This window comes from Xiphophorus maculatus, chromosome 14 (assembly GCF_002775205.1).
Source record: "Xiphophorus maculatus strain JP 163 A chromosome 14, X_maculatus-5.0-male, whole genome shotgun sequence".
NCBI classification, from domain to species: Eukaryota; Metazoa; Chordata; class Actinopteri; order Cyprinodontiformes; family Poeciliidae; genus Xiphophorus; species Xiphophorus maculatus.
In genome coordinates, this window is record NC_036456.1 from 15843598 (window position 1) to 15859349 (window position 15752).

A 15752-nucleotide genomic window follows, 5' to 3' on the forward strand; every position below is an offset into this window, starting at 1 on the left:
CATTTCTGCTAGCGCACACAATCCACGTCGGTTATTAATTAGAGATGAATGATGAAACAGCAAAAGTGGAGACGCCATAAATCAAAAATACCTAATTATTCAAATGATCAGAAAGCTTATGCTCTGTGTGGGACCCCACAGGGAATCACTGTGTTTCTGCAGGACTAACCGAGCAAAAAGCAAGAGGGGGGGAGTTAATTTGGAGTCATGACAGCTCCTCTGTCCTAATAAGCAAATATCTGTCCCTCATAAATATTAATAAAATGCTGCCAGCATCACAAGTAAACTTGGTTGGGCTGAATAAAAAAATGATAGAAGAGACATTTTTGACTTGATTCTTGGGAGAAATCCAGGTTTAGTGTACTGATGGACTTTATAATAAACTGTCAGCAATTAAGTCAAATATTATTTGAGTTCCACCACTACTACTTAAATAAACGTACCATGCCAAACAATGGTGCTGTCTATGAAATCAACCAGTAGGTTTGGAAACTTATTCTGAAAAAAAAAAAAATAAAATCATATTTTGCCCTCATAAAAGTAAACATATACTTTAGATTAAGCTTTCTGGTAACAAACATTCAACATCCTTTGAATAAAAGTTTGTATGTGTGTGAAAAACACCTCATGCTTCCTGCATGGTGGAGGATCTGTGATGCCATGGGCCTGATTCTCTTCAGTAGAATCCACTTAGACAGCAGAGTGTTACACATTTTTTTTAAGTGAGTAAGCCAATTAAATTAAAGCACTTTTTCTCCACAAAACTCCATCCAAACATATCAGGGCATGTAAAGCAATGGCTCTTTAACAGGCGATTTTTCTGAGGTAAATTTCTAGCCTAGTAATTTGGTTTTCACCTGATACATTGAGTGACCCAGAAATCTACCAATATAAGGAGTAGAAGTGTCACAATCCATAAAATACATCATTTATAAATAAATATTTACATATTAGATAGTTCAAATTGAGTGTAATAAATGTTGGATAAGTGGAAAAATGAATCAATATTTATATAAATGTTAATACTTTATTAAAAACACAAATAATTAAAAGAGAAATTAACTGACTAGAAATCAAATTCATTTTAAGTTTAAAATGATGTATATTTAATTCAATGTTAGTATAAATATTTCTGATTTAACTTTCCACAGTCCATCATTAAGCAATTTGAATTGCCACTGTTGCTAATCACATAAACCCCAACAGAAGATCAACTCGCCCGGCACTTTAAAACAGTGACAGGTCGTCCTGGAAGATGAAATAAATTCATGATATGAAGCAACATGGAGGTCCAAAGGTGAGTTAAGAATTGTATTTGTTATTAGCCGTATGGGCAGTTGCCCAGGGCGGCGTTAGGAGGAGGAATTGCACCACATGTTATAAAACATAACTTATCTTAGCTGCAAACTTTCCACTGCTTTCATGAATGTGCCGTCAACAGACAGCTGGCGCTCGTGTTGAAAATGCCTTCAGCTTACTGCTAAGAAATAGGGAGATCAGGCATCTACTGTGGAGATGCTGTCAATCACACTCTGCACACAAGGGGTGATGCTCAAGATATCTTATGTATCTTTTCTTATTTTTTTCTTTCTCCCCTGTCTGGGGGCTTTATTTAGCAGAGCCCATAACTATCTGGAACATTTTAAAAACAATGTTTTTTTAGGTACTGTATATGTAAACTGGGACCATTTCTGTGAGTTTATGTGATGCACCCAAAACCAGAAAGAAATTCTGCAACAATAGAGAAATTCGTTAGTGCATTCATTTCGCAAGTCAAACGAAAAAGCCTCGCATACAATTCATGTACAAGCCTACAGACTAATGCAAAAAGTAAAAAGGGTATTCAAGGTTCGGTGACATTTGTTTTTGTAATATTATGAACGTGTGTTACTAGTTTTAAAGGCCAAGTCGGGGGTGTTTTGCCATTTTCTTGCGAAACACAATCTGTAGGTTTTATGATGGAGGTCGATGCTAGGAGAGAGAGGAGCAATGTTCCTGAAAGAATCATTGCTAAGATGGATGTAGAAAATGGATGGTCACAATAGAAACCCAGAGTTATGTCCTGTTGGTAAATGGGAGCTGCAAAAACTCTAAACAGGAGGACAAGAAGTGTAGCAGTGGTGATTTTGTAAAAAACATCTCAGAATAATACTAGTCTATACTGCTATAGTTGATATTTTTAAGTTTTTTTTTGTTGTCACATCTACCACGGGTGTTAATTAATATAGAGGGAATTCTTTACTATGAGAATATACTATGAAAATAAGAATACCAGTTCTTATTTTTGGTTAGACTGCATTATTCTCACCTCAAAGCTCACAGAGCCATTGTGATCTGTGTCAAACGCGTTGAACAGGAAATGTGCATACGTCGAAGCATCTATAAAGAGGAAAAAATACACAAAATCAAAAATCATTCGTGACCATTACAGCTCATCTAACATCAAAAGTAGCACCTTCTGATAACAAGAAAATAGTTCAAAGCCTTATTATTACTTTCTTTAGTAGTTATCTGTGCAGCTTCAAAGAAAAGAAGCTCTTGTAGAGAGAAGAAGAAAACACAGACTTGGAGCTGAGAGTTTTCTCCTGGTTTCCTGTGTGGGGGAGCTTATGTGTTTACTGGTCTGCCTGTCTTCTCTCTGAGTGCATGAATCAAAGCCTCCTAATGCTTCCTCTATTTTTCCTTGAGTGGGAACAATAATGATGAAAGCTTAAGGCTGCACATGTATAATCTCAATTTTTTAAGCATTGGCTGTGGTTAGAATTTTAGTACACTGGACTTGGTGAGACAAATGAACTTGTTATTAAAACAGGTCACACAGGAAATGGGACATAGTTATGTCCTACTCCGTACCTCCTTGTGGAAAAAACTGTGCGTAGATATCTTTAAAGGTTTCTTCATTGACGACGCCACTTGGACACTCCTGAAAGACACGGTGAATTAACAAAGGTCATTTCCCAATCATAAAAAAGACTCTTCTAGTTTGAAGCTTGGCTTAAACATGCCAATTCTAAACACATTTGCACTGAACAACCTCCTCTGAATGGGAAAGTTTTGATTATTTTTCTTCCTCACTTTTCTTCTTTCTGTGCCTCTTTGTGCCGGCCATAATCCCAAGCTAAGACCAGTGGCATTCAACTGCAAACCCTCCACACCTCGACAGAGATTTTATCTAGAGCCTTTTGAAGCCACCCACCTTTGCCGGTGGCATTCACTGAAAAGACATTTATGTAACGCCTCCAAGAAAGACACTTTTGTGCCATTTTAGAGAACCAAAGATATTGCAGATGACCTTGGTCAGAAGCAGAGCGCTGAAAGAAAGTTCGTTGTTGCAGGCTCGGTTTGGCTCTCCTGCTGCAAATCTGCAGCACACTGAATATTTAAGATATAAGGAACTGAAATGGAGAGAACAAGGTCAATGCTCTGAATATACTTGAGATTTTCAGAGTGGAAACCATTTCTTTTCTTTTTTTTTGCATGTAGAAATAACCAAAACGGAGGTAGCAGCTGTAAACTTAACAGCAGCATAGATCACTGAAGGAAGAGTTGCTGCTATGTGATTGGCTGATTCACAATTGTCATTAAACAACTATGCAGGTATACGTAAGAAGGTAGTAAGCAATTATACACCACAACATCTGGATACAAGTTTCCCAGCAGAAGGATCGCCTCATTGTCTGTACAAGAGGATGTCAGCTTACTGCTTAATACAGTTGGATACAATGGGACTGCTACAAAAATGTCAAAATCAAAACACAGCAATCTGTTAGATATGTCATTTGATTTGTTCATCATATCAAAAGAATAAACAATAATAGGAAAAGGAGGTGTTGTAGCCATTTTCTGCAGGCAATGCATATTTTCCTACAGAACTAGTTGTGAAACATCACTATTTTCCCAATTTCTAGCCCCAAAACAATCAGATTTTTCTCTGGAGAAAGAAAAGCTACAATTAATTCTGCCCCATCACTCTCGAGAAAGACTGTGTGCCGGTCAGATGCTTGACAGTTTGTTGATTGACAATTTTGTGAATTAAAACAAGTGTCCCAGTAGCTCAAAAGGAAAATCAACCAACACAAATGATGTTTAATCATCATCTTTTTCTCCAAAGCGAATAAAACATTGGATTTTTGTAAAAACACCTTTGATTGGTGTTTAGTTCGAAGGCAAAATTAGATGCAAAACATTTAAATTTGTGCGTTATCACTGAGGTTACTGTGAAGAGCAGGGTTGTGTCACTGGCTGACATTCTGCATGGATTTAGATAAGATGGACATTCATAAAGACCAGAAGAACAAAAGTAGCTGAAAAATAGAAAAAAACCCCCAACAAAGTTTGGATTCGACTGCTTGGCTGTAAGGTTCAGTATAAGCTGGAAAATGTGAATCTATTCTCTCTAGAGCAGTGGTCCCCAAACTACGGCCCGCGGGCCAGATGCGGCCCGCCTCCACATTTGGTCCTGCCCCCTGAACAATACCAGAGTATTTTCATATATGTGCATTTTTATTTGATAAGTTGGACTTTTGCAATAAAATAAATGTTCCTTAGTAATGAACTTTATTTATTATTAACTACTAATTAGTAACTATTTTATACATGCATATAATTGACCCTAACCCTTTTTTTTATGTGGAGAATCCAGTGTTATTTGGTTATTATTTATTTCATAAATAGTGTTATTTCCTGACTTTTGTTCTCTGAAGAATCCAGAAAAGGTTATTTGATTGTGCTTTCTGAAAAACAATGCATTTTTATGTTTAGCACTCTTACAATCGTCACACTTTTTCTGTTACAAACTGACCCCGGCCCCCCATCAGAGAAGGGACAAGTTATGTGGCCCTCACAGGAGAAAGTTTGGGGACCCCTGCTCTAGAAGGTAGGTCTAATTCCTTTCTGGCATTAGCAAATAATTGTGTTCATATTTCACCATTAGAGAACCCTGAGCAACAATGGTGCGACTGCCGAGGATAAAAGGAGAAAAAAAGCTGCTGCTCTGTTGTCAGACTTTAGTTTGCTAAACATTAGATTCAATAAACAAGTCAGAAAGCTGGCAGGAAAACATCGTTCTGCAAACAACCGAGACCGAAATAGAAAGCTTTAAGGAATGCTAAAGTTAGGAAGAAGATTAGAATGCATTCCAGCAAACACAGGGACATCTGTCTACAAGCTAAAGCTCATAAAAGAACCAGGAAGGAAGGCAAAACCTACCTCTCCTAAGAAGGAGAACGAACTTAATATTTTAGACTGACAAAAAAAGAAGCAACAGTAGATTGTCTGAAAACCAAGAAGCCAAACCTTCTTGTCACTTTAAAAGCTGACAAGAAGGTCTGGCTGCTTGAAAGAACAATATAAATCAAAGATGACAGATGACTCAACACCTTTGAGATTTTCCAACTATAAAGCAATGCTGCTGTGGCTGAAATGAGTGTAAAAACATTATAAGAAAATCTTTGAGTATAAGAAATTTTGATTTAACCCCCCCTGCTATTAATTACCAGCTATGGTCATAAAATTTAGGAAAAAAGATGAAGAAATAAAAAAGTAAAGCTAAAACATTATAGTTCTGCTTTAAACAAGTGTTTTGTGTTTGGAATCTCAAAGAATAAGAGGAAGTATTCAATTCCTCTGAGAGTCTTTTGTGTCTAACCTACTTTTAGAAAGAGGATTTTTATTTTATTTTAGGTAAGACAGAAATCAGGGAAAGACAAGTCAGCCTTAATATTTTCCATCAGTCTGGAAACTGAGACATTCATTTATCTGGCCATCTTCAATGAAGTGCCATACTGATATCATCTATTTTTGCTTTTGTTTCAGACTTGGAACATCAAAAATACTTATTATAAACAGAGTAAATGCAAAATGCAGGTTTCAAATGATGTTTAGGGTAAAAAAGACACCCATCACACATTTCTTTAGAATACATTTCACTAGCCATCCTAAAGACCGATTACTGCAGAGCACGTAGAATCAAGACAACCCATAAACTCAACTTCTCTGACTGCTGCAAGTAGGATAAAAACTCAAAAACCAAATGAGGAACATACTTACTAATATCTATCAGTCTGAAAAGTGTTTTAAATGCATTTCCAGGAGCATCGAGATTCAAGTGGACAAGAGTGTGCGCCATTGTTAACAGACGGAGAAAATATGAAACAGTGGTGAATTTTTCCATGAGACGACAAATACTTAAAGAGTACCTCAACGACTCATCCAGGAGGTCCCAAAGAATTACTGGCCTCATGTGGCTCAGTTAACCTCACTGTTCACGATTCAAACAACAAAGAAACAGAAACTTAGCAAAAGTTGTATTAATCACAGTTGATCATGGAAAACACAAAAACCTGGCACACATTTGCATAAAAAATGATCTACCTGATTTTCAAGACTTTTAGGATATTATTCTGTGGACTGAAGAGACAAAGGCTGAACTTTCTGGAAAGTGTGTTTCTCACTCCAAAAGGCGTAAAAAAAATCATTTCAGAAAACACCATCCAAGGACTACTGACAATGTGGTGCTACTCATTTAAGCATGATTTCTTCTCTGTATTAGAAATACTAAAGGAGAATATATTACCTCTGGCTTGTGACCTCAAGTTCAAATTTCAGGACAAGAATGATCAGAAAGTTCACCTCTAAATTGTTTAAAACACAGTGAAGGTTTTGCATTGGCCTCCAAGCAGCAGTTTCAGTTCAAAAACATCTAATATGACTGAACTAAAATCCTCCACACTGATATAAAAGATCATAAATGCTTTATAACACCTGGGCAAGTTGATGGCAGAAGGGCGATTAGGCTGCTTTAACATTACCCCGGTTAGTTTGAATTACTTTACTTCTCTTAATAACTGAAGTCATAAGTTTTTAATTTTAACTCGGGTTATCATTGAGGTTAAAGTTTGTTTTATGACATTAAACACTTGATTTAAAAACTCAGCAAAGCAGAAGGAAATTGCCGCATATGAATTCCTCCTCAATCTGATTCAGTCAGAAATGATGTTACTTTAAAAAAAGGCTTGGATCTGGCCAGCTCAGAACTTACATTTTATTTATCTATTTAGAACATGATAGATGTATAAAATCACACGCATGAACAAGGAACGCAAAAGACACAATAATTTTAAGATGCTCAAAAAGCAGTAGGTAGAAGTAAGAAACTTATGAACTCCTACCCCATAAACTCATCCAATATTTTCAGATGGACTCTCATTATTAAATCAAATAAAAAAAACCTCTAGACTTTGTATTTCAATTTTAACATAATTTGTATAATTTGAGGATATTGAGGACAAAAAAAATGAGAGCATCTTGTTCGGAGCATAGTTTCCCATTGGCCAATGAATGAATATTTATAGAGATAATGGGATGTTTACCCGCACAGTTTAACCTCACTTCAACATGCACTTTAGATTACAGCCTACCACACCATTAGCACGCTAATGTATCCTGCTAACATAGCCTTTCTCTGGGTCCTCTGCTTCCTCTGAAATGTGTGGCTCTTTGTGACAAACACTTTGGGAACCTGAAGGTCAGCAATCAGAGTGATGTTTTACCGAACAACACCGATGACATAATTCATCAGCGGTTACATTTTATATTTTTATTCTCGTGACGACGCTCGTTTTAGAGGCAATTTATCAACTGAGTGCTGCCTGCTGGTCATCAAGTTAGGATGAAGTGCTCTTGCAATTCAATTTGAGGTTAACGGTAATAGCGACATCATCACGATTGGCCACATCAGGATAGCAATGTTCTCATAGCCTTGTTTTGAATGTTTTTAATTTTGTAATCATAAATGTAACCATAAACCAAGAACAAACAAGAAATGACTATGTAATTAATTTAGTTTGCTCATATCTCATTGACTTTGTCAGCGAATACAAGCGACTCAAAAAATGTATCTGTATTTGTTTGGCATGCTTGTCTTCCATGATGAGCAAATCACAAACACAATCTCTGAAAGACAAAACTGACCAGGCGTGACATCTGGGAGTGAACTCACGATGTGAAAGGAGACATCAGGAACAATGCAACACAAATTGAGAGCTCTTAGTCAAGTGCCTGAATTGATGACCTCAGGTGACCTCCAGGAGTAGAGGTCAGAATCAGAGGGCTTGTTTTGTTCCCCATTAGGTTCATTTCCAGATCTAGAGCTAAAGCTCCGAGCGGCTGCTTCATAAAGTCAGCTGTCAAAATAAACGCCCTCCATCTGCCACCTGCATCGGAGGCATTCGATTTGCCTCAAATCTCTGGACAACAAGGACAAAGGGGCCAAACTTCTCATCATGGGAAGCCGGCCAGCTTCTATTAGTCTGCTGCCCTTAAAAGCTCTCCTTCACTCTGCCAATGACACCAGAACAAGACAAAGTGGAGCTGTTTGTCTCCAGGGCTTCAACGAGGGAGAAGGATGAAAAACATTCAGCAGCAGTAATCCGAGCGCCATCACTATTTGCTTCTTTACAAAGACTTTTGCTCCAGCATAATGTAATTATACAAGAGGGATAAATAATGCGTAAACAACATTAAATAATATTTGTACAAACTATGAAGTTTAAGTGGAAATGAGAAGCCTGAGAGAGACTGATAATGCAAAGTTTACCATCCTTTGGAGGAAAGCATCAGTAGATTGGCTTCATCATTGTTGCTCTCACAGGTATATGCACCAACTATGCAGAGTGTTTGAGCTGCTTTGAGGCGGGTTGAGTTATTGTTTCAAACTGTGCACAATTCACAGTCATATGTTTTTGCACTTCAGAGATATTATAGTCACCCTGTAAATGATTGTGCAACAACCTCAATTTATCAGCAAACTGTACATTTGGTACTTAATGCATCTGTCCCACAAGTGAGCTAGTTTGCAGTCACGTCTTGAGTCAAAAGTAGATATTGCAATGCATCATGGGATATGAGCAAGTGCTACTTTATGGTCGTTGCTCATGACTTTCCTCTTTAGGACTGTTAACACACACATGCATCCTCCTGACCAGCAAACTGCCTAAAAGCCATACTGTTGTACGTGATCTCAACTGCAGTTTTTCCATTTTAGTTTCTATTTTGATAAGAAAAAATGAAACAATACTATCTGTTATGAGTTTTCATACACCAATGGCTAGGTTTAAATAAATTTCATAACAACCAGATCATCTGTAATACGCACTGATACATTAAAACAAGGATGCAATTTCTTTTTAATACTTTGAAATATTTTTTTTTATATTTTCTCTCTCTACATAAGCTGGGCTAAAGCTCTATATTCACATCTGACAAATATTTAGAATCATTGACATGATTTAGTGCAGTGATGTCAAACTCCAGTCCTCAAGAGACTTTTAGTCCTCTACAGCTTCGAGATGTGTCCCTGGTCCATCACACCTGAATCAAATGGCTGAATTACCTCCTCAGCATTTGGTCAAGTTCTCCAGAGTCTTGCTAATGACCTAATTATTTGACTCAAGCGCCTTCAAGCGAAGACGCATCTAAAAATTGCAGGACAACGGCCCTCGAGGGCTGGAGTTTGACATCTGTGATATAACGGAAGAGACGAAAGTAAATCACAGAGTCCAAGATGCTTGAGATGAAAGTTTCCACATCACCTGCTGGTGTTGGTTCACTGTGTTTTATAAAACTGGAAATCAATGGAAACTTAGAGATTTTATGGTTCCCTGATGACAAGCTCTAGGAAGACGCTAAATTCAATTTCACACTGCCAGAAGTAACCATACCTGGTTTATTGACCATCTTATCGATGTACTAGAGCGGCCATAACCCTCACTTGACCAAAAGCCAATAGATTATCTATGGACTATTGTCAAGAGGGAGATGAAAGACACCAGAGCTAGTAACTCAGATAAACAGCATTAAAGAAACCCGGAATTGCAGAACACTTCAGAAGAACCAGAGGCTGATTCATTCATTTAAAAAAGCCAAGAGTGAATTTATACTGCGCTGTACCTGGGCATACTGTTCAATAGGCTGGCATTTCAAATCTAATTGGGTCTAGAGACAAAAAAAGCTGTAAAATTGCCCTTTTTTAATTATTCTTTTAATGGCTGATTTATCTGCTGGTTCTCCGTCAGAAACTAAAGTGATCAATAGAAATATGCCGTGACAAATGAAGAGCAATGATAAAAGTAAAGTTGCCTAAAAATAGATCAATGCTAAAAGCACATTTTTCATCTCCTAACTAATGGGATCGGGAATAGTCCTTTCTGTACTTATCCAGACTTGGGAAATGATCAAAAGTAATTCCAATATTTCTCAGTGTTTCAAAGACTGCAGTGATCCTGAAACTCTAACCTGAATTACTAATAGGTAATCTGAACTATTTATCCAAAATACAGTTAATAACGGAAAGTAACTTTAAAATCCTCAGATAAGCACAATTGAGCTTTTATAACAATTGGTGCAAAATGTAAAGAATGCAGCAAAGAAAATTAGGTATGTTAGTTTAAGGAGGAAATCCTCCAGTCAACCTCTGCAGTGGAGCTTGTGAAAGAATAAATCAATAAAAAAAAAAAATCAAAGACAGGCAAATGTTTTAGATATGTTGGAGAGAGGGGTGCTGGAATAGAGACGAAAGAATAGTGTTGTACATATTACGTAGCTCCACAGTGGGTGTATCACTTACATTCTTGAAGCCGCGGTAAAGGATCTGGAGCTCCTTCCGAGAGAATCGTGTCTGTGCCTCGAGCTGCTCCAGGCCCTCGGGGCGATGACGGACTGCAGAGAGTTCCAGCTCATCTTCAACGCTGTCTGAAAGAGAGAAGGAGCCAACGGTCAAACTAGATCAAACCCTCACTGGAATAAATCTGCAACCAGGAAAGCAAATATACAGCGTTCTGCAAAATTATTAATGAGCTAAAAAGTTTAGCATTTTAACAACAACACAATCCAGTGTTTTTCATAGACCAACAAAACGTGATGCATACACATGAATAGAAAAGAAAATGAAATGCGTACATTTGTATTCGACCCCCACCTTCCACCCCCGATCTGATAAAATAAAATTTGAGCTCAACCTAAAAGTCACCTTCTATGTTAAAAGAGTCCACATGTGTTTAATGTAATCTATGTATGAATTCAGTTGTTCCATGAAGGCCTCAGGTGTGTAAGAGAACATCGGTAAACAAACATCATGAAGATCAAGGGGCACAGCAGACAGGTCAAAATACATTTGTGATTCATTTTAAAGCACCGATAGGATATGAAAGGCCTATAAAATCCAGTTTGGTTAGATTAGAAATAGAAATATTTTAACCACATAAAAAAATAAATGAAGCATAGTGGGGGCAGCATCATGCTGTGGGAATTATTTTCTTCAATAGAGTTGAAGTTGGTCAGAGCTGATGGGGAGATGAACACAGGTCAATCATGGCAGAAAAATTTTAATAGGCTGTTAGGGGTGTTATGAAGACCTAGTCAAAGTACAGATCTAAATCCAAGTGACAACCTGATTGAAGTTGATTTTGCTAAAATGAACCGGCATAAAAAAAAGTTTGTTACAAACTCCAAAATATCTGTAGCAGCTGTTTTAGCAACATTTGACCACCAGGTTGGACACAAATTAACAATTTTTATTTAGGCAACCATTTTCATCCCATTTCAAGAATGTGAAGACGTTCTAGAGTTACTAAAACCAATACATTTCAAGGCACTGTAATTTTTCAAAACTACAATATTGAGGATAAACATTTAGCCATAAAATGCTATACATCTGATAAAATACCTTCTGGCAGTCTGTTGTACCTTATTTTATCAGGTTTCTCATCTAGCCTTTGATGAAAGCCAAACAAAACACTCATTTCTTCTCTACAACAAATATATCAGAAGTAATTAGTGTAGTTGAGACCCCTGAACACAAGTCAGTGTGGCAGAGAGCCTCTGGATGAGAGTGCACAGTAATAAACCCTGAGGAATGCTTTAATGGGCTTATTATGATGGCAGACGCTGTCTGGGCACCGTCACTGCACTGCAGCGCTGCGCTCCATTCTCATACACCTGAAGTGTGACATCCTGTCTAAGTGCCTCATTAGCATCAAAGAGTTTTGCTGCACCCAACAATAAAAAGCCAAATATTCCAGCAGACCACATTTCACCTGTTGCTGTGGAGCAAAAGCGGCGCTGTCACAGGTGATGTTTTCCCTAAACCTGGTCGAGATGAAATGGAGAAAACAGGTAGCACCTATAACATTTTGAACATTCAAGCATTATTTTTATGTTTGGAAATAAATCTGCAAACATTTCTCAGTGAATTGGTGAAAGGCAGATAATCAAAGCCTTGAAGGCCACAAGGAGAAAAACAAACAAAAAAAAACCTATACAAATCATCATAGAGAGGAACAGCCACTTGCTTTGATTGCAGGAGGATGGCTTTTTGCCTGTGGAGCATGGAAAGAGCCTCATGAGTCGAGCTCTCACCCCTCGCTTGTGGACAATCTGAGGGTAACCTGGGAAATACAGCATCATCTCTCGTGGTTACCCAGGCAACAGCCTAAGGTACATTTGCTACAGGAAGCTGGGCATGCAGGAGATGAGGGGTGCATTAATGATCAAGGAGACAAAATTGGTCTCTCTGGTTTTTCAGGACAACACCACAAGTACTAAGGTTACATCTGGTGGCCTAAAGACAGGGCAGAAGACCAGCACTGACAATAGCTGGTTTTAAATAAAACTGGTGACTGGTGGGTTTGTTAGTCTTACTACAGCTAAGCTGGAGACTGTATTGGCTACTGCAGCTTACTGTGAGTGTGCTAAAACACGACTCATTAAACTTTAGAGGCATTAAATTTATGAAGTATATCACATCAAGCTGTCCAGGAGTTGTTCTAGTTTCTCAAACTTCCAATGTGAAATTATGATTTACTTTTATACCAGATGTAACAAAAAGCTAAAATTTTATTTTGTTATTCCACAAAATATTTTCCTAAAAGTCTCCAACATGTTTTTGGTCAAACTGAGACCTTGAAGGCTATTATTATTTTTTTCATTTAAGGATAAGAGCTCAGTGGTTCTCTGGAGCCTCAAAGCTTTAGAAATGGCTTTTTTTTTTCTCCATTTCCAATCTGATAAATATAAAATGTTCCTCATCTATTCCTGAACTCCTTTAGATCATTACTTAAAGTGATTTTTGAGATCTATTAGCCTACTTCAATTTGTCATGGAGGTACTACTTATTTGATTTCTTGATTGAGGTTTTGCTGTCATTGGGTTACATACTATAATTCAAACTCAAGGATCACTGTGCTGAAATTGTTCACATCTGGCCATTAGAACCAAGAGAAATTAGTACATAAATAGTTAAAATACATAGCATCCAAGTATTAATACTGAAATCGTACACCTGTCACGCTCAGCACCACATTGTCAGTTTAAGTAACACCGCTGTTTAAAATTAAACACCATTTCCCCTCCTACTCTGAGCCATTCTTAAAGATTTAGTGTGTCTCTAATGACACCTCTGGGTGCTCAGATAAGGCCTCTGGTACTTCAAACTATTTCTCAATCATTTGATGATTGGTGGAGACAAGGGCAGAGGGCACAGCGTGTTTGTGGCTAGTCAATACGACGCCAGGAGTGCTGATAAACCTCTACAAACCTGAGCTATAAAGAGGTGTCGCAGAAACAATTACCTCACAGAGTAGAGGCAGTGAAAATTGTCTCATAAATCTGCAGTCTGGCCTGGCGACATTGTGGAGGTTTCAGGGAAAAGAGGAAAACTTGTCAGGAGGAAAATGACACATGGAAAGGTGAAATACATCAATCTAGACTTCATATTATTCCTTTGTCATTATGCTAAGTTGATTTGTAAAACCACAAAGACTACTTCAGCTGACTATAATATAAACTTGACCAGACTAGCTTCTCATTCCAACACAACTAGACTTTGCAGGTCCTGCTCAGCGTGACAACAGACTAAAAGCAGAATCGGGACTGGCACAGTCTTCATAATGATGAACAGAACTGTTAAACAAACTTCTCTACCTTAAAAGATAGTTGTTTTACTTCAGTTGAAGGTTGCTTCATAGCACAGTAAATAATAGCACAGTAACTCCAAAGCTTAGTGGATGAAACTCATAGGTTCCCGTTACCTCGTTGCCAGCTTTCCTTTCTAACCTGATTGGAGAGGACACGTCTCAGTGCCTTCACCGAGACTGAACTGGACAGATGTTCATTTTATAACAAAGATATATTAGTCTTGACAGCTGACTGGCTGTACTCAGAAGCATTAGGTTACTACAGAGGGACATCCGTTCAAATTTAGAGCTCAAGGACGATGTGGCAGGGTTGGAGATCACGAGTGTCTGCAAACAATGAGGCTAGAAGAAAAATGTTGCATAAAATGTTGCTGCTAAAAAAACTGAAGTCAGGGCGGTTGACAAAAAGCCAAACCAATACCAGGGACACTCGGTTTCATGAAGGTGAAATGAAAATTCAGTTGGTGATATGAATTGGCCCTGACAGAATCTCCAAACACCCAGCCTTTTTCAGCCGGCCAAAACATCATACTGACAGGTTGTTCAAAACTACAACACTCTTCGGTGTATAAGTTCCCACTGAGAGAGGATGATTCAAAGTTAGCCATTTTTAGTGTCACAAGTTAGACATCTGTAGCAAAAGAGAATAAGTGGTAGATCTGGAGACTTCAAGATCTCCTAGATGATAACTCAACACACCAGCTTCTACCCTGGATCCCTCAAACACTGAGTTTGCACCCAGGAGATGCTGTTGTGAGACAGGAAGAGCCCAAATCTCTTAAATGTATCACTTCAGTCTTACATGTCTTATCACTTTTTGCCGTAAATGTCTGACTTTACAATCCGTTTCTGTTTTAGTGGCCTTTATTAAATAGCAAACTTACATGGAACGGGGAGGAACAAAGAAGGGGAACAAAGTCTACAACCTCTCCACATTGGGGAACATGCGCTCCAAAATGAGCACTCGTTTATTTTGGATTTGTGCTCATTTCTGACTTTGCAGAATTTCCTAGTTTTTTTTGGAAATTATGTGAAATTAATTTCAAAACTTCTCAGTTTTTAGCAGTACATTTTTTTCCTTTTATCTATGATGGCCTTAACACTTTGTCATCCATTGGTGAGTGAGATAAACAAAATATCACAATACTAATGAAACTCATGTAATTACTAATGAAGCCTTTACTTGGCTTTGATTTCGACTTACTCCAACATAACATTGGATTGATAATTTGACAAATGCCAGGCCTTAAATGGATCAGGTTATTATCTGGGGCAAAATCTTAGATCAAGTAATCTCTTCTTCAAAGATTTATTTATTTTTGTTGTAAAATTACAAATCTTAAATTGAACAAGAAATTGAGAAGTAATTTGAAAAACACTACTTTTAGTTCTAGTAGATACAGTAAATCTGCATTTCCTAAAATCCTTATGAGCAGGTTAGAGCATTACAACAATCAGAAGTTGGAATAGACCTACATAAATTTGACTGGAGCATCTCTAATAAGGACTGATAGGTGGAGAGAAATAAAGCCAAAGTTCAGTCACTCAGGGGTTGATAAAGGCAGTCATGAGAGCAGATAAACAGTACTGGTCATCTAAAGTTTGTTTGTTTTACTGAGAAACATGTGACAAAGAAGAATCACTGTACCCTGATACTCTTTCCATTTTGATGCAAAATGGCACAAAAGGTGTTGTTGTCCTGAAGAATCCATGTTAAGGGTGATCAAATTCTAAACATTTATTAATTATGTAGTTGTGAGCCGCAAACAAATATCATGCTGT

General features: G+C 37.7%; 1 protein-coding gene across 8 annotated transcripts in view; it reads right to left on the bottom strand.

The window, feature by feature from the left end:
* The window catches only part of kcnip4 (potassium voltage-gated channel interacting protein 4), a 163570-nt gene that overhangs the window by 4630 nt on the left and 143188 nt on the right, over nucleotides 1-15752 (bottom strand). For 7 of the 8 annotated variants that reach the window (XM_023347143.1, XM_023347147.1, XM_023347142.1 and 4 more), the window contains 3 exons: nucleotides 10625-10749; nucleotides 2854-2923; nucleotides 2309-2379 (listed from right to left, as the gene is read on the bottom strand). In XM_023347143.1, the coding sequence (XP_023202911.1) occupies nucleotides 2309-2379; nucleotides 2854-2923; nucleotides 10625-10749 (266 nt within the window). Of the gene's footprint in view, nucleotides 1-2308; nucleotides 2380-2853; nucleotides 2924-10624; nucleotides 10750-12347; nucleotides 12444-15752 lie in introns of all 8 variants that reach the window. The other variant, XM_023347141.1, reaches the window with a different exon arrangement.